This window comes from Pelmatolapia mariae, linkage group LG13, assembly GCF_036321145.2.
Source record: "Pelmatolapia mariae isolate MD_Pm_ZW linkage group LG13, Pm_UMD_F_2, whole genome shotgun sequence".
NCBI lineage: Eukaryota > Metazoa > Chordata > Actinopteri > Cichliformes > Cichlidae > Pelmatolapia > Pelmatolapia mariae.
The window spans coordinates 15,142,649-15,165,634 of NC_086238.1; the positions used below are offsets into that span (position 1 = coordinate 15,142,649).

The 22,986-nt window shown below is 40.2% G+C and overlaps 2 protein-coding genes across 6 annotated transcripts in view; both read left to right on the forward strand.

Annotated features, from left to right (window-relative positions):
• Positions 1–2,990, forward strand: tbxtb (T-box transcription factor Tb). The gene is made up of 8 exons (XM_063491269.1): positions 1–206; positions 291–555; positions 659–793; positions 1,036–1,097; positions 1,198–1,259; positions 1,348–1,524; positions 1,846–1,978; positions 2,720–2,990. Exons 1-8 carry the CDS (start codon positions 1–3, stop codon positions 2,988–2,990), a joined length of 1,311 nt encoding a protein of 436 aa, XP_063347339.1.
• Positions 2,991–12,062: 9,072 nt separating this feature from the next.
• Positions 12,063–22,986, forward strand: part of pde10a (phosphodiesterase 10A) — a 62,399-nt gene continuing 51,475 nt past the window's right edge. Inside the window, exons 1-2 of one of the 5 annotated variants that reach the window (XM_063491253.1) lie at positions 12,063–12,215; positions 12,373–12,494. In XM_063491253.1, the coding sequence (XP_063347323.1) occupies positions 12,422–12,494 (73 nt within the window). In that variant the 5' untranslated portion in view covers positions 12,063–12,215; positions 12,373–12,421. Of the gene's footprint in view, positions 12,495–22,986 lie in introns of all 5 variants that reach the window. The other 4 variants (XM_063491251.2, XM_063491252.1, XM_063491255.1 and 1 more) reach the window with 4 other exon arrangements.

Consider the following 22,986-nt stretch of genomic DNA (forward strand, 5'->3'; position numbering starts at 1 on the left):
ATGGCGACAGGCCCTGGCGAGTGTCCGAGCAAGGCCCTTCAGTACCGGGTAGATCACCTCCTCAGTGCGGTGGAGAGTGAGCTACAGGCCGGGAGCGAGAAGGGTGACCCCACGGAGAGGGAGCTGAAAGTGTCCTTGGATGAGAGCGAGCTGTGGCAAAAGTTTAAAAATCTCACAAATGAAATGATAGTTACAAAGAACGGCAGGTGAGCGCATGGATGGATAGACTGATGTAAAGCACAGTTCTAAATTTCTTCCGTTTTTTAAAATGTGTGACTTTATTTTTTAAGGCGCATGTTTCCGGTGCTGAAAGTGAGCGTGTCTGGACTGGACCCGAACGCCATGTATTCCTTTTTGCTGGATTTCGCGTCTGCAGACAACCACAGGTGGAAATACGTCAACGGAGAGTGGGTGCCTGGTGGCAAACCCGAACCTCAAACTCCCAGCTGTGTGTACATCCACCCAGACTCCCCAAACTTCGGCGCGCACTGGATGAAGGCTCCCGTCTCGTTTAGTAAAGTCAAACTCACAAATAAGCTCAACGGAGGAGGTCAGGTAAGTGCAAGGCAAGTTCAGGCTGTGTTTTTAAAATGAAATACACAATGAAAATGCGTTTCAGAGACACAACATAGCTACATCTGTGTTGTCGTTTTTCCAGATCATGTTAAATTCTTTGCACAAGTATGAGCCACGCATTCATATAGTTCGGGTTGGAGGCCCACGGAGGATGATCACCAGCCACTCTTTCCCAGAGACACAGTTTATTGCAGTAACGGCGTACCAAAATGAAGAGGTAGGCAATGCACCAAGTGTGTGTGTGTGTGTGTGTTTTAGAATAAAATGAGTTTAGCAAGAAATATGGTTAACAGAAATAGAATACAAATAAAGTTTAATGTGTGCGTAATTTACGCACAGCTTTTGCGCACGATTTAGTTTATTCGGGGTTTTTTAATTTGGGGTTTTGGTTTTGCTCGTTTGTTTGTTTAATTTTAACAAACCATATCGACGTTTATTTTATTAATATTTGGATTTTAGATAACTGCCCTGAAAATAAAGTACAACCCTTTTGCCAAGGCCTTTCTAGACGCAAAGGAGAGGTAAGGATACATGTGAAGTTTAAATTTTGCATTAAAGCATGTGAAAGGGTTTTCTCAAACAACACAATCAGTAGAAATAAACCAGTCTTCATTCTTGCAGGACTGATAATAAAGACATAAGAGAAGATGCCAGTGAAAACCAGCAATCTGGTTACTCTCAGTGTAAGTATATCTTTTTTCTTTTTTTTTTTCATTGTAATAAGCAAGTGGTGCTAATCTTTTCCTTTATTTTCTCCTCTCATGGAGACAGTGGGTAGCTGGTTTATTCCAGGGACAGCTCCTCTCTGCCCTTCAGCCAGTCCTCACAGCCAGTTCGGGAGTCCAATCTCCCTCTCGCCATCCCATGGTTGCGAGCGCTACTCCACTCTGAGGAACCACCGCTCTGCCCCTTACTCCAGCCCGTATACCCATCGGACCAACTCACCCAGTGAGTATCTCTCTCCACCAGTTACCTTCGTATAGAATCACACCACTTCCTTCCCCAACTATTAACAAGAAACTCAAACAAACGTTACTGAGCTGGGAATGTTTTGCATTCCTTTGGCTTTTGTGCGAGCGGAGCCTAAGAGCTGTAAACAGCGTGGCTTTGCACAAGGATGTATGAGAATCACCCCTGTCACTGTCAGGGGGACTAGTCCTGAAACATACAGACAAAACAACAGGTGATAAACTTTATAGTAAAGATATATAATTTGACTTTTGACAGATATATCCAAAACCACTGAACACAGATGTCTTTGTGTTGCAGCCAGTTTCTCAGACAGCTCTTCAACCTGTCTGTCGATGCTTTCAAGCCATGATAACTGGTCCAGTCTTCAGATGCCAACACACTCGAGCATGATTCCCATGGCCCATAACTCTACCTCTGGTACCAGTTCTAGGTTTGTGCTGTTTTCTTCTGCTTATTTTTCACTGACTCTAGTCAGAAATAATAGGATAATCACAAAAAACAATGACAAAAAACAGTCCTTGGATGTGCAGGATCACAAATCTTATCTTTTTTAGTCCAAAAGTATTAGTAAAGCATTAGGAGGAACAAGAGTTTGGTTCAAGTTTGGTCGAAATGATAATTTAAACATACAAATAATTATACAAGATGCAAATAGTGCATTAATAATACTGGTGAGAAAGTAAAAACACACATATAAGGCAAAGATTTCAGCTAAACTAGATTATAAATCAGTTATTTGTAGCAAAGGTCCATTTTTATGCATTTTGAAATAGATCATGTACAAAAAGAATTACGTTATTAGAAGTTAAAATACTTAAACTGAGTCTAACACTGAAGCTTTAAAGAGTGTGAGGCACTGACTTGAGATTGTTTGTTTGTTCTCACAAACAACCATTAGATACAAAATCCATACAAAAAGTAGCATCATCAGAGACGTTGAATAGCTCTCCTTCATTTCTCTCAAATTTAGCTTTTCATTTTGTCTTTTTCACTTTGCAAAAACTTAATGATCTTTATGTATTTAAACTAAAAAACACATTGAACAAATACAACACATTTAAAAAAAAAAAAAAACCTTGATCGATGCCATGTCTGAACATTTGAATGAGAAGCACTTTTAAAACATCCAAAGAAGAGACGAATGAGAAGTTTTCTGTCCATCTCTGTCCAGTCAGTACACCAGCCTGTGGTCTGTGAGCAACTCGCCACTCACTCCGGTGTCCCAGAATGGGGGGATGAACAACTGTCTGAGCTCCCAGTTTCTCCGAGGGTCCAGCAGCCACTACCCCACCCTGTCTCATTCAGTTACAGTGCCCTCCTCTGGCTCTCCCATGTACGACAACAGCACGGCCACAGAAGTGCATGATACGGCTCAGTATGACCTCTCACCACATGGCCGACTGCCATCCGCCTGGACCCCAGTTACGCCTCCGTCCCTGTGATGAAAAATTCTCTTCAAGCTGAGAGAAAAAAGAGAGAGATCGCCATGAAACGCTGACCTCATGCTTTACCTGATGTTGGTTTGAAAGGTGAAATTAGTTCTCAAAAACATGATTTGGTCCTTTAAACGTCACTGATAATATTCGGTCAGTTTCTAAGACATTTAAACTGGTGCTAATGAAAAGCAGCAAAGGCTTAAATTCAGCCTTCAGAGGACTACTGAAATAGCTGGGGGGGATTTTATTTTGGTTTACTTTTGCTTGAATTCATTCAAAGTATTTATTCAAAAAAGCAGGAATTTTAAAATGTTAATCTGCTTACATTAAGCATAACTGCATAACATTCACTGCAGTAAGCAACAAAGATGTACAGTTAAAAAATGTTAAATTGCTAATACATTGTTTATAGTGTAAATGAGAAAGCAATCCAGCAAACTGTAAATAGCTAAATGTGGGGTTTTTTTCAAGGTTTTTAAATGAAAAGTGGAATCCAGTGTCAATATTCTGCAATCTGACATTAAAGATCATGTTTCTCATATCGTCTCTTTTACATTCTCCCACTGTCCTTTCATTGTCTGTGTGGTTTTAATCATTTAGTCTTATCGATTCAACAATAAAAATAAGGGACAAAAGGTTTACTGATTTTTTTTAAGCTGAAACATTTCAGTAGGATTGTGCTATTTTATTTTAAATTATTTAACTTTATTTACTTGTGTACACTATTCACACTGACTTCAGCATATGCAGTATGTCTTTCTGCTTCTCCTTCCAATGAGCAAAGAAGAATAATTTTACACATAATTGTGTCTGCACTTATGAAAAAGTTTTCACAGGACTCTCTGCAGTCCTGTAAAAATGTAAGTCCACCTCATGCTTCAATAGCTAGCAGAAGCACCTTTAGCAACAACTTGAAGTAGGGTCAGGTTCTGGGTGAATTTGTCAGTCTCTTGCATCATTGTGGAGGAATTATAGCTCACTCTTCTTTATGACCAACAAGCCCAAATTATTAACCCTACACCGCCGCCGTGTCTGTCCAAGGACATTGTTGCAGAAGATTTGTGGTTTGTTCAGCTGCAACTTTGCAAACCTTTAGATAGAGATGTTTACTCCTGTCAACCCTTCCAAACAAGTCATACTGGTTCAGTCTTTTTCTAATTGTATTGTTGTAAAACATAACATTTGACATGTGAACTGAGGCCTGTAGAGTCCGGGATGTAGCTCTCGCCTGGTCTGACCTTTGGGTGAATTTGCTGGGATTTGCTGGGACAAACTGCCAAAACTTATGCTTTTATAGAGGTGGTCACACTTGCTGATGATCAATTAAAGTACATATAATCAGCAGGGCTTTAATTCCTATGGAAGCAGTAAGGGTGTGCTTAGTTTTTCATAGACCTGTAGGATCCTTGAAAACTTTCCTTTTCACATGACTGTACGTAGATTTGAGGAAGGCAAGCTAAACCACTGGAGGTTGAAGTGCTTGAGTGTGAACATCAGGGTGACAAATCTCAGAGAACCACACAGCTTTTGCGCTCACACCCCGTTTCCTTTTATATCTCTCTGGACGTTTGGACACACATTAATCTGTGTCTGGAACATTGTGTGGGTTGTCATTATGAATAGAATAACTTACACCCTGCTCAGTTTCACTTCTTAAACCTTGGCGTTTTCTATGTGCTGAAAGATTTTCAAAGTTGTATTGTAGTTTTGAATCTTTTTGGTTTGGTATTTAAATAATATTCTCATTAAATGTACAAACTATAGCCTGTTCTGCTCCCCGTTATTATGCAAAAAGCTTTTTAGCACCGTGATGTCAGAGTGCACGCCCAGGCGTGTTTCTTGTTAATTAAGTTAGAAAATATTAAGTCGTCGCAGTGCAGGGATGTATTTTTTTCAGTAGTTTTTAAATGAAATCATTTCACAACAATATTTGGTTTCTTCTAAAGTTCTAATTTTTCATTTTCATTTTTCATGTCATTTCTTTTTTTGCCTTTTTCCTTCAGACTGGATATCAACTCAGTCTTTGTTCACACCACCACCGTATCCGCTGGTCATATGCCACATTAGATCTCGGTCACCACACTGTGATATCACATGGGAAGCTTTAATAATTCTGGTGTCTCTATAGTCGTGTGCAAGCACAGCAGCTCTTCTTGCGTTTTATGTAAGTTCAACTTCTTTTTGGTCAAAGTGAAAACAGTGTGGTATCATATAAGGAAGTACCCACTCTAAATCGTACCCTATTTTTTCAGCTGTTTTACACCAAATGGGTTTCCAACATTAACAACATCTGGATTAAATGAGATTCCAAACTAACCACTGAGACCATAAAGTCATTATAAAAAATATTCTTACACAGAGTTTAAAGTGGGATCATCTTCTAATAGAATTCAGACCAATCATACTTAGGTACACAACCAGAGGACCTGCCCCCTGCTGGCCATTAAAAACAATGTTTGTTTAGGGCACTTCCTCAGTGACTTCACTTTTCAGAGAAGTGAATGTTTCCAAATGGCTTCTTTCCATGATGTGAGGTCATTTTTTCTTATTTCTCTTCTATTTATCTTGTTCGCAGAGTCAGTTTTCCTAACAATGAAGCCATTGCTGTTACATTTGCTGTATATTCTGTATATGCTTTTACTACAGGCTTGAAAAGCATACTTGAAGAAGGCCCTTCTTGGAGGCAGAGGCGACTATGCAACAACAGGTCCCTTTATGAGGCAGATTAAGTCATTTCGGTACCAAGATAAAACCCACAGTTTGCAGCACAGAAGGCCAAACCCAGCCTCTGGGTGACAATCAAGTACCCAAAATCCCACAAATCGCATTGTGGGAGGAGGTCGGTGTTTTTACTTCCACAAAATCTAAGAAACACTCGGAGGCACCACCATGATAAAGTTGAAGAGACTGCAGGAATTAATCTACTGCTCTGCAGCAAAAAGTTTTGAAGAAGCAGAAAGTAAACTATGTCAATGACCCCAGTAGATACAGGAGGCAGAAGGAAACCAATCATATAGTGAGAGAACTCAACAAAGAACAGAGGAAACTCAGAGAGGAGGAGAGGAGAGGCAGACCTGATGCAGACATCTGGAGCAAGCTTCTGAGGAGTGAGGAGCCAGCTTACAGAGGCAGAAGTTACAGGAGTCTAGAAGTGGACTAGAACAGGCTTCTGCAAGAATCTCTTTGGGTTTGCAAACAACCCCCTATCAGAAAGGAGCACAGTGTTAATCTACGGGCAGACCTGGAAAAACAACTAAAAATGTCCAGAACAGAAAAACAGCACCTTCTCATCTGACATGCCACCAGTAAATGTTCTGAAGCGCCAGATCGCATGAACTAGATGGAGTGAACTTCAGTGGTGTAATTTGTGTCACTGCTTCAAAGTGCTGATTGCAAATAAACTTGTATGTAAATAAAATACTGATAAGGTACTCATTTTTTTATGTAGAGTGTCAGAAATAATTATTTGATCCCGTGCTGAATTTGTACGTTTGCTCACTTACATAGAAATGAGCAGTCTCTCATGTTTATGGCAGTTTCATTTTAATGGAGAGAGACAGAATATCAACCAAAAATCCAGAAAAAGCACATCACATAAAAGTTATGAACGGATTTGCATGTTACTGAGTGACATGAGTATTGGATCTCCGAGCAAAATACGACTGAGAACGAAACTTACTAAATCCTTCTGGTTTCTTGGTTGAAGGCAAAGTGGTGAAGTCGCCCGGTACACAGCCCCAAAGCATCATGTTTCCACCTCTGTGCTTGGGTGTGGAGATGATGTCCTTCGGGTCATGCTCAGTATTTCTCTTCTTCCAAACACAGCAGGTCTACTTGATGCCAAAGAGCTCGATTTTGGTTTCATCTGACCACAGCACTTTCTCCCAAGCCTTCTCTGAATCATTTAGATTTTTACTGGCAAACTTAAGACAGGTCAGTACATGAGCTTTCTTGAGCAGGGGGACCTTGAGGGTGTGGCAAGATTTCAGTTATTTAGTGGTGACTGTGGTATCAACTGCCTTGTCCCTGACGTCCTTTGACAGCTCTTTGGTCTTGCCCCATGGTGGTGGAAAGGTGGGAATTGGAGGAAACTGATTCTAAGGACATCAGGAGTATCTGTAGTTGACTGATGTGTCACATGGACATACAGCCAATCTGTGAACCAGAATTCTGGCTGGTTTGTAGGGGATGAAAAGCTTGTTTTACTCAATGACATGCAAATAAATTTGTAACTTTTATGTGATATGTTTTTAGAAAAAAGCACATAAAAATTTAAAAGTGTTAATTTCTTTGTAGGTGAGCGAACTTACAAATTCAGCAAGGGATCAAATAAATATTTCTCCCACTGTACTTACAGTATAATTTGTGTCTTTTTTTTTTCCTTTATCCCCACAGTTGTTACTTCCTTGTTGTACACATGGGCACACATTTTAAGTCCTGAAAATCACAGGCTGTATTAAGAAGAGCTAGCAAGTTTTTAATGTTTTATAAACGTATTTGTGTAATAGTGTCTCTTTGAAAGACAAACTTTTTAGGCATTTATGTCCTGAATAAATATCTTTATTAAATACAGACGCTGGTAGTGATTTTACAGTGGACTGCAAACAATCATGAGAATTAACTAATAGCGTCACTCTTGAGGTTAGGCTAGTCTTTTAAGTCTTGTTTACTTGGTTTTGAAAAAAATAATAAATCTGTCACTGTATATATTTAAACCCAACTGGACTTTCATTTAAGATTTAATTATGTTCCAATTGTGTAACAGAAGATTTTGACAGCACTTTCTATTACAGTTATCGTTCTGTGAGGAAGTTCATCTTGTAAGCTTGAAGAAAGGAGTATTGTTTAAACAAGAATTACATGAACACGTTTTAATCCAAGTGTAGCATCAAATCAGTTACATTTCTGGGATATTGATCTGGTCAGTTAAGTAGCAGAGGAGGTTGTTAATCAGTTTCAGCTGCTTTGGTGTTAATGAAATCAACAACAGGCCCACTAGAGCAGCAACAATAAGACAACCCCCTTAAAAAGAATGATGGAGGTTGTTTTTTCTGACTGTTTTTTCAAGAGTTTTGCATGTGTCACTATTTTCAATTCAATTCCATTTTATTTATATAGCACCAAATCACAAAAGCAGTCACCTCAAGGCGCTACTTGCAGCATGAAGCAATACCTGGATCCTACAGAAGTTGGACAGGTAGTCCAGTTTCTCAACTCCAGGATAGCAAATCAATACTTACCATTGCCAGAAGGTCGGCTCCTTTATGAAAGGAGGAACAGGATGAGCACTACAAAATGACCTCTGGCAGGCACCAATGTGAATGTCTCTGTTTTAATTTACACCTTGTGATGCAACCTGGACACATGTCAGTGTTGCACACAGAGTCTTAACATCAGACAACCTCTCCCCGGTAACAAAGCCACAGGTGATAAGGCCCCGCTTCTGTCCAGGTAGCATGCTCCTCCATGTATCAGCCCTCTTCAGCAAAGCCTTCAGGAGGACTTATCTGCAGCTTCCAGGATGTTTTTGATATTCTTCTGCGGTCCATACATCCCCAAGAGCCCTAGAACTTTAGAGACTGACCTGCAAAGGCCCTACACCCGACCTCCACAGGCTTGCAGCACACCTTCTCAGCACACCTGCCGAAAGTCGGCAACCAGTTCTGCATATTTTACCTTCTTTCTTTCCTGCATTTCGTCCAACCAATCTTCCCATTGGACAGTCAACACCAGCAGGATGACTTGCTTCAACTCTTCACTGACAGCAGGCTTGTATCAGGCCAGAGTGTGGTGAATGTCTGGGAACCTCAGCTGTCTCCCAAGATCACCCAGAAGCTACCAGTCTCTTGTAAACAAAGGGTGCAGGAGCTTTCCCTGCACCCTTTGTTGGGGCAGTGTGGGCCCAAGAAAGATGTTGAAATACTGGTGTAAACAAGTCTGGCCCTGAAGGGCAGGAAAATTTGCAGTTGCCGTTGCTTCTTGCTGTGGTTTATGACAGCACAGATGGTATCTGCTAACACCCAAAGAAGATGCTTGTGGCGCCAGTGGTAACGCCCCCACCCTCCCAAACTCCTTGGCAGCTGCTGAGAATGTGGTCCAGTGTGGCCTTCTGCTGGCAGAGGTGACAAAAAGGTGAGACAGCCAGGCCTCAACTGTACAGGTTGGAGGTGCTCGGAAGAATCTTGTATACCAGCTTCCCCAGAAACTTGAAGCGGAGAGCTTCCATCTTTTAGAGCTCTGCCGAAGTGATTTTACCTGCAGCATTCTCCCACTTGTTCAGGGTCCTTGTTTGTCCATCCTAGCATCACAGGTTTCCTCCTATTTAGCATGCAGTTTCTACTGAATGAGTTGGTGACACTCTTTCTCCTTCCAAGCCCTACTGGGCAGTTACCACTGTGCCAACCAAGCTGTTATGGCTTTGTGACCAGTATATTACTATACTATTACTACCTGTTTTTTCCCTCATAGACATTTATTAGGTTCCACATTATCACCCCCAGGTTCTGGCCTCTGATTACCCAGTTACATAAATTCCAGTGTAATATTACTCAGCTAAAACCATTGTTGATACAAGGTAGGTCATCACTTGTATATTGCTTTGGTAATTACGTGGCAATATCTTACCAATTATATATGATCTCGTTTGCACCTTATTACCGCACTGTTACTACTTTATTACTAAGCTGTAATAGAAAGTGCCGCCAAGCTTTCATTTTCACATGACTGTATTTTTTCAACTCAAACCTGATTATCTTCCCATTTTGCAACAGGAGATTTTTATTACTACAATTTTGTGACGTTATGATCAATGTCTCATTTTTTTCTATTCACTCTTTGTACTCACACCTCAACAAAACATTTCTATAACTGCAAAATACAGACACTTAAAGAATTCTGTACTGATATATGCAAAACTATCATGTTTGAAGATTAAGCCATCAAGTAGCAAAAAGTGCAGAAAGTCACTAAACTGCAGGGGGAAAGGACATTATGACTGAAGCGACAGAAGGTTAGCCAAGAGGCACAAAAGCCCATTCAGTCCAGAAGATCAAGGTCAGTCTATAAGGACATCAAGACATCCTCTCCTTTGTACGAACCGCAACCGCACACTGACAGGAAGGAACGGACATCTAATCTGCTAAATCAAATACACAACTGACTCATGTCTCTAAGCATCTCACTGTAAACCTATCTGAGCAGCTGAAATGGTCTCAGCCTGTGTACTACAGAGATGTTTAAACTGGATGTGATTACACATCAGTGTTAAATAAATCCTCACTGCAAAGGTGGATTGACTCTAACTGGGGGTAACACACACCAAAAAAAAATGTGACTGCTTGATTTTTATAGAGATTCGCATCTAAAGACATATATTTGTCTTTGGCATTGGTGTGTAAACAAACAGACTTATCCCTGTAGGTTCTCTCTTGTTCTGTGCTCATGGCTTTTATAGACTATTACAAGTGCAATAAAAAAAATCCAAAGGGAACGTATAATCATCAGACTGTGGAATGATATACAATCAGTCCTTGTTGCAAGAGTCAATTATAGCCCGTGTCCTTTTCTTATTATAAGGAATTATATTTAAAGCAAAAGAATCATCATCATCATAATAATAATAATAGAAACATCTATCAAAAATCTGAAAAAGCCACGAAGGCAGGGTATTTCTCTAAGCTTAATAATCCCATTATGATCCCAATGAAAAAAAGCTCTCTGTCAAAGCAGGGAGCATTGACGCAAGCATGTCTTGACGTCAGTAGCTGCAGTGAGTGAGGAATGGGAGGGGGGGAGAGAGAGGGCGAGAGAGAGAGAGAGAGAGCGCGAGAGAGATGCGTCTTTGCCTTCAGAAAATACCACGAAATGCCAGCGTCACTGGCACGAATGCAACTGTAGCAACAAACCTATGTTTGATTTCCAAACTACTCGCTTTGACATCAAAGTATGAACATTTTGTAGAAACGATATGCGCGCTGCGCTTGAAATCTAAACCAGATGTAGTAAATGGAATAAGATCCTCTGACCCGGGAGTGCTCATAAATAAATCAACATATGAGAGAATGAAGGGCGGGCGGGAGGGAGAGCATTTGCTCAACTGGTGTCAGGCACACCTCTGTGACTCTCCAAAAAAGCAAAATGAATGTGTAGCAGTCACTGATAATCTGATACTGGCTGTGCAGTTCTATCCAGCTGGATATCTCCTCAAAATCTCCAAGCACGCACAGTCCTTTGTCGCTGTAGTAAAAGAAGGGCGCTGATTTCACTATTCTCTGGCATTCCTAGGCGAGCGGAGAGGGAAAAACTACCATCAAGCAATTTGTAAAAGCCACACCAGTGGCGTCATTGGCTGCTGCTGTATATACTGTGCGTAATACCACGATTCTTCTGCCTCATTTATTCACAGCTCATTCTCAACTTGCTCTGTGGCTCCCGAACACTGAAGTCAAACCAAACCTATTCGTTCAAGACTGGTCTTCACAACACCATGCGTGTTTGTTCGATTTATGTTAGTCTCGCACACGGATTAGGAGGTTTTGTGCGAGACGTATCACAGACAAAAACATTGTTCTCCACTCGTCGCTGGACTGATGGTATTGTGAAAAAGAAGGTACTGTACTCCCCCTGCACTACTTCTGTAGAACACTGTCTCCAATTTTACGCTGGAAAGGAATCCTCCCCTCCTTAACAGATGTTGCCGGAGAGTGTTTTCTACTCGCAACATAGTGTGTAGCGCAGATGTTGCCAGAGGAACGTATGCTTCGGTGTACTTTATCGGGCAGAGCACGTCCAGCTAATCTCCGTTTACATTGGCCTTTACTCTTGAAGATACCCAAGAGTTCCCGTTGTGTCGGCTGTGCGTCATCCATGCCTGATTAGACTTGCAGTCTGACGTCGCCGAGCACCATTCAAGCAAAATACCTCACACAATGTTGAAAGTCTAAAATGATTTTTTAACGCATCCGGGATGACGAAAACCACTTTTTTCTTTCTTATATAGAGGTGGATCAACAAGTTGCCTCCAGTGCGTAATTTCCATCTGAGCAGGTCTGAAGCGTAATCCGCGACACACGTGATCGACAAATCACTCCAGCTGCAAATATTTCTCATTTGTCAAGAGAAATAAACCCCGGACTGACGTGGAGACGCATCTTGTGTGATTACGGCGGGAATCGAGAGCTGACGGGCCTCTTGTTTCGCTGCGTCTCCAGATGCTCGACTGGCCGCCACATGGTAACTTTGCGCACACAGCACGCTGCAAAGGGCACATATAGAGAAGGAATCTGAATGAACGGGACTGAGATTTATTCGCATTTCTCTTATCGCCACCCCCAGACTGTTGTATGTGTATTATACCCTGCCGGTTGAAGGTGTCTCACGTTGTCAGCAGATATCAATTCAGCGGTGGATATATCAATCACCCGAACAGTGAGCAGCAAATGTCGAAGAAACGGAAAAGTCCTGATGACCAGGACTTTGAGGAGTACCCGCCTGCAGGAACCAGCGACCAAGGTAGGAGTGATGGTCACAAATGAGAGTGTGAAAGTTGAACTGTTGTCAGAGTGCAGCTATGTGAGCTCCTCAGGGATTCGTTGGTGTATTTCTTTATATTTAGATATTCAAACGGATCATTACAAATAGTTCATTGTAGACAAAAAGGCATCGAGACTTGCTGATACTCTCAGGATGCATAGCTGCTGTAGCTGCCGTGCTAGCTCTAGTCAGAGGCTGTGCAGTGGCATGGCCATGATGCCATGCAGTGACTTCTTCACTTAAATCAGTATCTTTATCCCTAAAAACAATGTGTGTGTCCACAGATTAGTTTTTATAATCTCCTATCAATCCATGGTGGGTTTTTGTGAGATATTAGATTTTGCAGGAGGGACTTTAATTCTTAGGAAAATATAGGAAATGCCAACTGTGGTATCAGAGTCTGTGTGAACTCTGACTGGCTGGTAGCTTGGAAATAACCACTCAAGCAAAGAAAGAGCAGTTGCTTAAGAAAATGGATTATACGCCGGTAAACTATAATGCTGAGCCGATTTATTTTCAGAGTTCAGATCATGTCTAAATCTTCTATCAGCGTGGTGTAGATGCAGAGTCCTTGTGTGCTAATGGGCCTCGCCATATACCCCGGGAAAACGAGAGTAAGCTGCTGTTAAATATTGTGGATCCACATGAGGTGACGTATTTTGCTTGATACTCAGAGGGGACATTTCCACTGGTAAATCCAAAAGAATACAAAAAACAGAGAAGTTTCAGCTCTTTTTACATTATCTCCATTATTAGCATCAGTATTATTTTTCCCTTTTTAGTTGCTCTGATTCGCCTCGTGGTCTGTTTTAAGTGTCTTTGAGTCATTTTGCACTTCTTTATAGTAATTTGATCAATTTTCAATATTTTGACTTAACGTCATAATAATGTTTCTGGGCATTTACCCAGTAGGCCTCTACTGTTCAATTTAAGCCACGAACTTTGGAGAATGTTGAGCTAATCGATAATCAGGGCAGGACATTGACCAGATTTTCCCTTTTCCCACATGTAGCATGAGATAGTTCACTTCAAACACATTATCACTACTGGAAATAGTCCCTTTGGTTTAGGCGTGGAAGCTGCATAAGAAGGGCATGCACAAGGCAGGAAACACAGTGTGAATTCACCAGACAGTGACCTCTGCTTTATACACATTACCTCTGCTTTCCATCACACTGACATTTTTTTTAGGAAGCTGGTTGGCTGAAGGTGAATTAAGGTCTGATCTAACATTCCTATTCCTACTTGTGCCTCCATCAGGTAATACCTAAAAAATTCAGGGCTGCAGTGCATGTGTGAAAACACCATCATTCTTACTTTCTTCAGGTTGCCTGAAGGGGACTTTCATTTCAAAACCAACTTTCATTTCAAAGCTGGTTAGCAACTGTGTCTGGTAATTCTGGTAAATGCTCCTTCTCTAGAAGTGGTTACTTGTACGGCTGAGATCCACGCTGGTTATAAGCCATATACAATTAAGCTATGCCTAGCAGATACCTGGCCAACTTAATGGTCTATCAATAATGTTAAAAAGCCAACTACTTTTTGACCACGCCTTTGGCTCCTCCCAGCCCCAGAGTCTTAACCCACTTTGTAAACATGTGGTCTGTGACGACTGTCAAACACAAACCAGTTCTAAGTAAAATCAGCCCCATTGTTATGGTTTGCTTTCCTCAAAGTGTCTATGATATCATGCGACTGCTGTCAGTCTGACATTACTGCCTGAGAAGTAAACCCAGAGTTTGCATATTAATGATTTACATGGCCAAATAGAGTACAGCTGAATTCTATTGTGTCCCCAGTTATTTGAAAACACTGGTTTCCGTTCATCGTTCAGTTCAATATTCAAGCATCCCCCCCTATCAAGAGGTGGCTTTTAAAGTGTCTCAATCCTCAGCGTGGCTGCTATTATGCTGGCAAAAACATAAAAAGAAGTTGTGAGTTCAAGGCCAAGAACACCATCACCTTCAAGCTGATAGTCGTGCCTGCTTGCATGAATAGGGCTGTAGGAATGAAAATATTTCGCACGAGGACTAGACTTGTGTGGTGTTTCCTTTGCATACTACTTGTCAAGTTAAAAATTATTAACCATATAATCATTAAGCTGTTTTTGTCATGTACACAAGCATGAATTCCTCTCTGTGGTTTACCTTTTAAATCACATTTATTGTACGCCTGAAACATACTGAGTTTTGTGCCACGTAACGCCTTTGAAACACAACCCTTAAAAGTATCAGTTAAAAAAACAACACATATTTTCACTTCATATGTATGGCCATGCTTGTGTTGCATCTCAGTTTTTCAAATGCGCTGAAAGAAAAACTACAACTTGAAATTTCATCAAGACACCTTGCCGCAAAACAGCGTACAGTGCACAGTTTTCATGAGTAATATTTCTCAGAAAGTAGTTACAATAAAAAAAATTAAAAGCAGTGAAGTCTGTGAATTATTACAAGAGCGATATTACCTTTGATCTCTTAAAAGTAACAAAAGACTGGGCACAACAATAAAAATGCATTTACACCCACTGCAGTAGGGTATGATGAGTAAACCAATGCTTTTTGGCATCCACATACAAATGTACTGCAGGACTTAGCATAAATGCAAGCAGATCACATCTTCAGATTTCAGGCTTGGCTCTGAATCTCGTTGGTCCCATGCCCGAATGAGAATTTCCCTTGGCTAATACGGAAGGAGACCCTGGCGCTTCCTTCCCCAACTGTGCCTGGCATCTGTCACTACTTAGGGGGTGCACACACAGTGAACCCCACCCACTCAAGATCTCGCCATGCTGGATGCTTTGAGGCAGGTTTGGTACACTATGATACACAAATGCAGACACACTGTTTAAGCAAATCTAGATTTTAAAACAAATGCACGCAGTACTTTAGCACAAAAAAAGTTTTGGTTTGTTCAAACTAAATGGTTGCTATTACAATAAGCAGACAACAGAACCACATAACTAGCACTGGTCAGTGTGTGCTGCTCCTGTCGATGCTCCATTCACTGTTGCCTCTGAGTGCTCGAGCTCGCGTTTTCTCATGGAGATCGTTTTTGTTCACTCTGCGAACCACAGTGGGGCCAGGAGAGGAGGTGTAGAAACAGGGGTATTGAAATTCATATCAGGACCACAAAGCATTTTTTTGTCTTGCCTCTTGGTGTACAGCCTAAACCTGTCAACTGCCCTCTGCAGCCCCCCCACCCACCCACCAACAACCACCGTCGCAACTGGTTAAAAGCCTTTATCTGTACAAAACAACAGCTCTTACAGTTACAGGGTGATGCCAGTAAAAACTTTGCTACAAAGTTAATGAATATGTTGCTTTGATCCTGTGATTTCTTTTTTCCTACCATGCTCTGATTAAGTCGAAATAAGAAAGAAAAAATGAAAATGAGGAAACAGAAAAAAAAGAAAGAAAGAAAGAAAGGATATGAGATAATCTATATCCTTTCTTTCCACTGGATATCTAATTTCATACACCATTACCGGGAGCAGTGGAATATAAACACAACATTTTCATATTAAGATGTAAAGTGTCAAACAGTTGTCCATTTGAAAATCTAGCACACACAAAATAGTCTCGGTCTTTTTCATTCATGTATCTTACCAACAAACGGAGACTGACTCAGTATTCAATCATTATATTTATTTTGTTTTCCTTGAATCCTAATGGTAACATCACACTAGGGAAAACAGTGGCTGGAGACTATGGCACAACCACAATTAGTGCAACAGTGTGTAATGAACTTGGAATCTGGTTACTTCCCAGGTAAGAACCAGGTTTGCAATCACTTGCAGTCAGTCTGCTATCGGTTTGCAATCAAATGGGGTCAAGTTGGCAATTACATGTATTCTGTTTTAATAATAAGGGGATTAAGTGTGATAAATCTGTGGAAATCTGTTGCTTTACACATGCACAGACATTTCCATTAACTACTTGCATTCAGAGTCCAGCAAAAACAGAAAAGCAACGAGACTTGCTCGTACTCCGTAAAATTAAACACCATATAAATTAGATGCCAGTCATTTGCAAACCTTCTCCAATATGTTTGAGAGTGAATACTATCAGTTCAAATCTGTGTGTGATTGTTTGGAGAGAGGCTGTCTCCCATAAAGTGACCTGGTCACCTGATCACAGGTGGTTGAGTTTGTTGCACATTTTGTCCAAAAAAATATTTTCTAATATCAGTCGATTTGTTATAAATAAGAACATTATATACACTAGTAAAGGTCCACATGTTTGGCCTGTTCATGCTGATGGGCATTAAATTAATATGACATGATTCTTTTATAAAATGCTGTATATGCATAGGACATTTTAGCCCATTGCTAGATGGTTTCTAGGTAACATGATGAAGTTATGATTTATTATGTATAATTCAGCTTCTGTTGATATAAATGAGATGTTATATCCATGACATAAAAACCATTTCATTTTTTCATTAGCTGTTACAGATGCGTAAAAGCCACACACAAAAAAAAGATTTTAGCCACATTTTAGCCCGTTGCTAGGTGGTTGGCAGGTAAACCGATGGCATAAAATATCATGAATGATTATGGTTTTATGGTTTTAAATAAAATAAAATCAAATAAAAATGAAACAATGTTTTTATAAGGTATTATAGGGGTCATTTTAGCTTGTTGCCAGGTCGTTGCTAGGCAATGTGACAACGTCTGATATAGATAAGAACCTTCAGGTACATAAGATGTACCCTTGAGCCAAGTTTGGATGACCGTCAAAGAAACAAACAAATACATAGATATTTGTGTGCTATAGTGAGATGATGAACACAAGATGTTTCTCCCAAGTTTAAGCAACCCATATCATGAATTTCATTCCAATAATTCTTTCTTTAAGCAGACTTTTTTCATGGAAGTTTACATGTTAGATGAGAGGATAATATTTTAAATGTGTCATTGGCCATTAAAGAAAATGCTTGCCATATATATTCTATGCTGTAGCAATGATGTTGCTGCCACTTCAATAACAATATGTCATGAAGAACAAACTGGCCTCCAGTCACAGGAGGAAAAAGACCCTGATCTTATGAAACAAGTGCAGACGAGGCCACCTAGAATCACAGTTTTTTTCTCCCTTTCTTTTGTTAATTTAGCATGCTAAGTGAATAGCTTGATAGATTTGTTTGAGGTTTGTGGATTAGATGTAAGGATGGTTGTGTGTCTCTACCTTGGCTTTGTGCTAGCGATGCTGTTTGTGCTGTAAGACAGGAAGTGCAGCAGAGGTTCCTATTTGTGTTCTCCTCTTAAGATAAAGTTGTGCAGCAGCTCACAGCTTCACTCTGATGACTCCGCTGCAGACAGTTTGGAACAAGAACAGCTAGTGTAAGAACACCTCCTGGTGGTCTAAATGTGTATTGCAGCTTGCAGCGGCAAACATTTACACAAGAAAATAATCCTAACTGTCTTAAGTTCTTTACATTGCAACTTTGCAATGAAAGTTGTGGGGTTTTTTGTTTGGGGTTTTTTTGCAGTTATGTGCTTTGCTCTCTCTTTAATTTAATAATTGTTGCTTGTTTTTATTGGTGTCCTCTGATAAGCGAACACTAGGTGGGGCTAATGTATAAAGATGAGATGCATGGAGATGAATCACACAAATCCACCACGGAGAAGACAAAAACTAATTCTGGTTTTAAAAAATTCTTTCATTATTATTGTTGTCATTTTTGTTTCTGCTGCTGTTTGCAAACTTGGCAATGAATACCAAAAAAATCCTGAAAATAGCAGATTTGCACAACTTTTCTTTTGAAAGGAAGTTTCAGAATCACAGTTTATGTGGACTGGCAGAAGGAAAAAAATCAGTTTTATTGAGTGAAATCACTGCTGTAACATTACACCCAGGTTAAAAGTCAAAGCAAATAATTTCAAACAAAGAAGAATTGAAAATAAGAATTTAAACTCCTGACGTCTTGCAAGTACTAGTAAAATAAAATTTAGTGAATAAGTGACAAGCTTAGTGTGTGTGTGTGTGTGTGTGTGTGTGTGTGTGTGTGTGTGTGTGTGTGTGTGTGTGTGTGTGTGTGTGTAAGCATGTTTAGTTCATGAATAGACTTTGTCTATGTGTTATCAGTAAACAGGCAGACTTGATGTCTGGCTGCTTGGCCGTCTTGGCCTGTTCTGATGTCTGCTGTGCAGCGAGATCTCCAGCCCCCTACGTCAGCACCCATATTTCTCACCTATGATTCATAGTGACTTTGTTTGGGTTGTGATGAGGAACGCAGGCAGCCAGCTACTGCTCATTCATCCCCACCCACCTACCCAGTCACTACGGAAATTCTTCCATTTCTTTTATTTTTTTAATGTGTTTTCTTTGCTTTTTGTTGTTGTTCTTGTTGTCTGAGACATCGAATTAATTTATATCGAGTAAATAAAACCAGCCACACTTCACCGACTCTGTTTCATTCTTGGATCATCCACTTTATCCTTTGACTACATAGTCTGTTCCTGATGGAACTGAACAGTGATAAAAAATAATAAATAATAAATAACAATAATAATAATTAAATCAAATTAATCATGTTTTTCTTCATTTTTGGCTGAGAAAAAACATGCTTGAATATTTTGTGTATCAATGAAATTTCATGCAAAATTTCACCGTACTGTGATTTTTGTTCTTAGGGCATAGGTTTTGGGTGAAATCATTCAGCTGTACACCCCCCCCCCCCCAAAAAAAAAAATCCAATATATGGAAAAATAAAATCATAGTATTTGTAATAAAATGGACATCATATTTTGTAAATGCTTCTTGTTAGGTTTAACATAATTTCTCCTTGGTGTGTCTGCGTGTAATGCTTACACAAAGAGCAGACGGCGCCTCACTGTACACACACCGTATACTGTCGCAAGAACACACACTGACAGGCTGTGTGACATCACTCAGCTGTAAGTAATGATCTGTGTGTGTGTGTGTGTGTGTGTGTGTGTGTGTGTGGGTGTGGGTGTGTGTGTGTGTGTGTGTGTCTGTGTGTCTGTGTTTTAAAAGGGCCTCCTTTTGGTCAGGTCATTGTTACTATGTCAGGATGTTAGTGTATGTGTGTTCAAGTAGAGTGGTAGCATTGTATAACACTAAGGGATAGAGTTTGCCTTTTGTAATGCCAGTAGTAACTTATCACTGTGTGTTTGTGTGTGAGTGTGAGGTACAGAGCAGAGTGGTGCTGTGATGGCGGGCTGATGAGGTCATGGCTAATGTCTCCTGCTTGCGTCATTGCCTATAGGATGTGGCTTTTTGCCAGCAGAGCTGCAGCTGCTGTTCTGGTTGCTGTAACAATGCAAGGAGGAAAAATGGATTATGTTTTCTCCTCATATTGAACATTTATGATTAAAAAGACAATTGTGTGCCAGTTTATTAAGCTGAAACAATAAATTGAATATTTTTAACTAACTGGGCAATAATCGCAGGTGTGTGTTTTCCATAGCTTGCATAGGATCCCATCTGTCCTCCTGTGCACATCCGAAGACCCACATTTGACCAGTATTGCAAGATTGCACAGTGAAGCATTTTGCATGGAAAATGAGCACTGTTTGTTTTTATTTTTTTCCCTTCCTCCCCCCTCCTCCTCCACAGACTCCTGACCACATGCTCATGATCGTAGTTATCCTCCAGAATTATGGTTGTGATAATCTAGGTCAGAAGTGGCGCAACAACAGAAACACTGCCCGCTAATCTAAATAAGCAGGATTTGCATGAGTGAGATATGCATGAATGAATGAGTGTGTGTCTGTGGCACTGTCACAGATGAGGGTGCTGAGGGGGTGGAAGGAAAGGTGTGTGTGCATTTTTGAAAAAAAACAAAAACTGTTTAACAGTTTGTAAAACACTCCTATATGGTATTTAATGGCATCATAATAGCATATTTTGCCTCACTGCTGTCTCAGCAATTCATCCTTTTTAGTTCTGGAGCAGCTATCAGGCTGTATACTGCATATATAAATATGAGCTGAGTGCTGAACAGCCTTGAACAGCAAAGACAAACGCATTATGAGAAAATATAAAATCTTCTTCTGTCAGCATTTCTATTTCATCTATTGCCTGAATCCAAAGGAAAATCTTTTACTGTGAGCTACACTTTGTAGGGAAAAAAAATACACCCCTGCTGGGTAGCTACTCTGAATGTCATTGAACGGTGCAGGATATGTGCGTGTGATACACATAAATTTCATTTTATAGCACGGATGCGTGCACATGTGTGTGTCGAACACTGAAGCAGGCATAATTTGTGCCAGCTCTGTGACGTAGAGGACATGAGGCCCAGGCGAGTGCTGTGAGTGGCAGTAACAGCATCTCCTGCTTGAGCCTGCCCCGTCTCTGACTTCATTGGCTCCAGCTCTGACGCAAATACCCCCCTCAGCCCCCACCCCTCCTTCAACCCACCACCCCTGCACACTTCTTTCATCACGTTTTTTTCACCCATTTAATTTTTTTTTCTTTTTTTGATTCATGTGCCTTCTGCAGTTCTCTTCACTGCAGCGCTCAACATCACATATCTGCTCCACCTGCCCAATTCCGAGCGCCTCGAACGTGCAATCTGTTTTTCCCTGACGAACTGGTGCAAGCCTTATCAATATTTATTTTGGGGGCAAATTGTCTTATATTAACCTTTTTTTTTTTTCTTTTTTTTTCCTTTTTTTTTTTTTACAAATTTAATTATGCAGTGCAAGGCCTGGATCACAGTGTGCTACTGAGAGCATAGGAGGTGTTATACGGTCACATTAAATTTGTCAGCATGAGGCACGGCAGCAGAAACAAGCTTCCACTGTTAGAGTCAGCTATAAGACTGTTGAAATGTCCAGTGGAATATGTTCATTATGTATCCACATCATTGCATTTTATCCATCAAGTACACAGTGTAAGTCAAGCTTTAAATAAACAAAAGACTGGAGAAAGATTCAACATACATTTTTGCAAGTCTTTTGTTCATTTGGCAAAAAAAATGTCTGAATTACAGTTCCTTCTGCTAATGAACACATAAAGTTAAAAAAAATAATAATTTTAGCAAATTTAATCAAGACTCAAAGGTTCTAAAATTGTAAAGGGAGAAGAGATGGTGAAAAAGTGGCACACTGCACTCATCTCTTTAATGTGTCAATTATTAAGACATCGCAAGTTTGGTCTTAAGAATTTCTTCACTGAATTAAAAAGAAATGAGCAGAGCAGTAATGCTGCGTGGCCAGTTACAGCAAATTTGTACATTTCAGAGGTCTGCCCCACATCGTCTGTGACGTTCTGAATTTAGACAGAGGAATTCTGGCACTGCTCTGAATTTAGAAATACTTCATTTTCCAGTCTGAGTACACTCTGCTGCTCGGACTGCTGCCTTACAAACCAGCATCTCTAATGTCTCAATGCTTTTTTTTAACTGTCTACACTGGTTGTATCGATGCACGAGAATACTCATCAGCTTCCAGGGGAGCCTGACCTCTGGCCTACATGTAGATAAGGAAATCATATAAACTAAAACAATGCTCTTTTTTTTCTTTTCTTGGTTTTGCAGCACTGACTATTGATTGTCTTGGATGTGATAAGAATGTACTCTCTGGTTTCCACATGGCAAAATGTGGAAAAAACTCTGCACAGTTTAGCTAAAATTGTATAAAAAGAGAAAACATGGCAAATGGTTAAATATTTGCCTCAGTTGTCTCTTCTAAATATTTTTCACAGTGTTCCTATTTTTGCTTTGACCTGCTTGCTAAAAAGGATTCACAGAACTTTCTGTGTAATTGCAAACTACTGCTGACATTTTAGGTGCACTCATGTTATGTTAACCTCTGTGGTGGTTTAGATTTGACTGCACTCCCAGTCTGTATAAACCCTCGTTGATTGTCTAACTGCTTATCTTTTCTACTGCATTCCCAGATCTTGGCATTTATTTCAGTGAATGCAATGTTATGCTAATAACAACATTGTAATGTTAATAACAATAACTAAAGCTACAAAGCTGCAAGGATGCCAGGAGTGACAGTCAGATCGCATTGTGTGTTGATCCAATGATCTGATTTATAAACAAAAATCTTTTAGGCTGGGTATGCGGGCTTGTGATCAGCTTCTTTGGTCTATAAATTTGATTTAGTAAAACTGGGTTTAAGAAAAAAGAAAGAAAAATTGATTTTACTACTGATGTATTGCAGCTGTTGTGTTCTGCAAGAGCTGGAGTGATTGGGTATTGACCAGATAACTGTTCAGTTTGACAAGTCACAATATGCAAATGATTGTCTGCATACAAAAAATTGATTTTAACCATTGAATGAGTTGAAGAAAAAGCAGATGAATAAGAAAATCGGACGAGAGAATTCCTCACAAAGGATATTGGTTGTGACAGTTCGGACAGGAAAGTTCATCGTGCTGCAGGTGACACTCTAAATACACTGACACTTAGATGTCAGCGTATTTGGAAGAAAGGGCCTCACTGAAGTACTATGGCACCCCCACACTGAAATGGAGTTTTCAGTTAATCAATT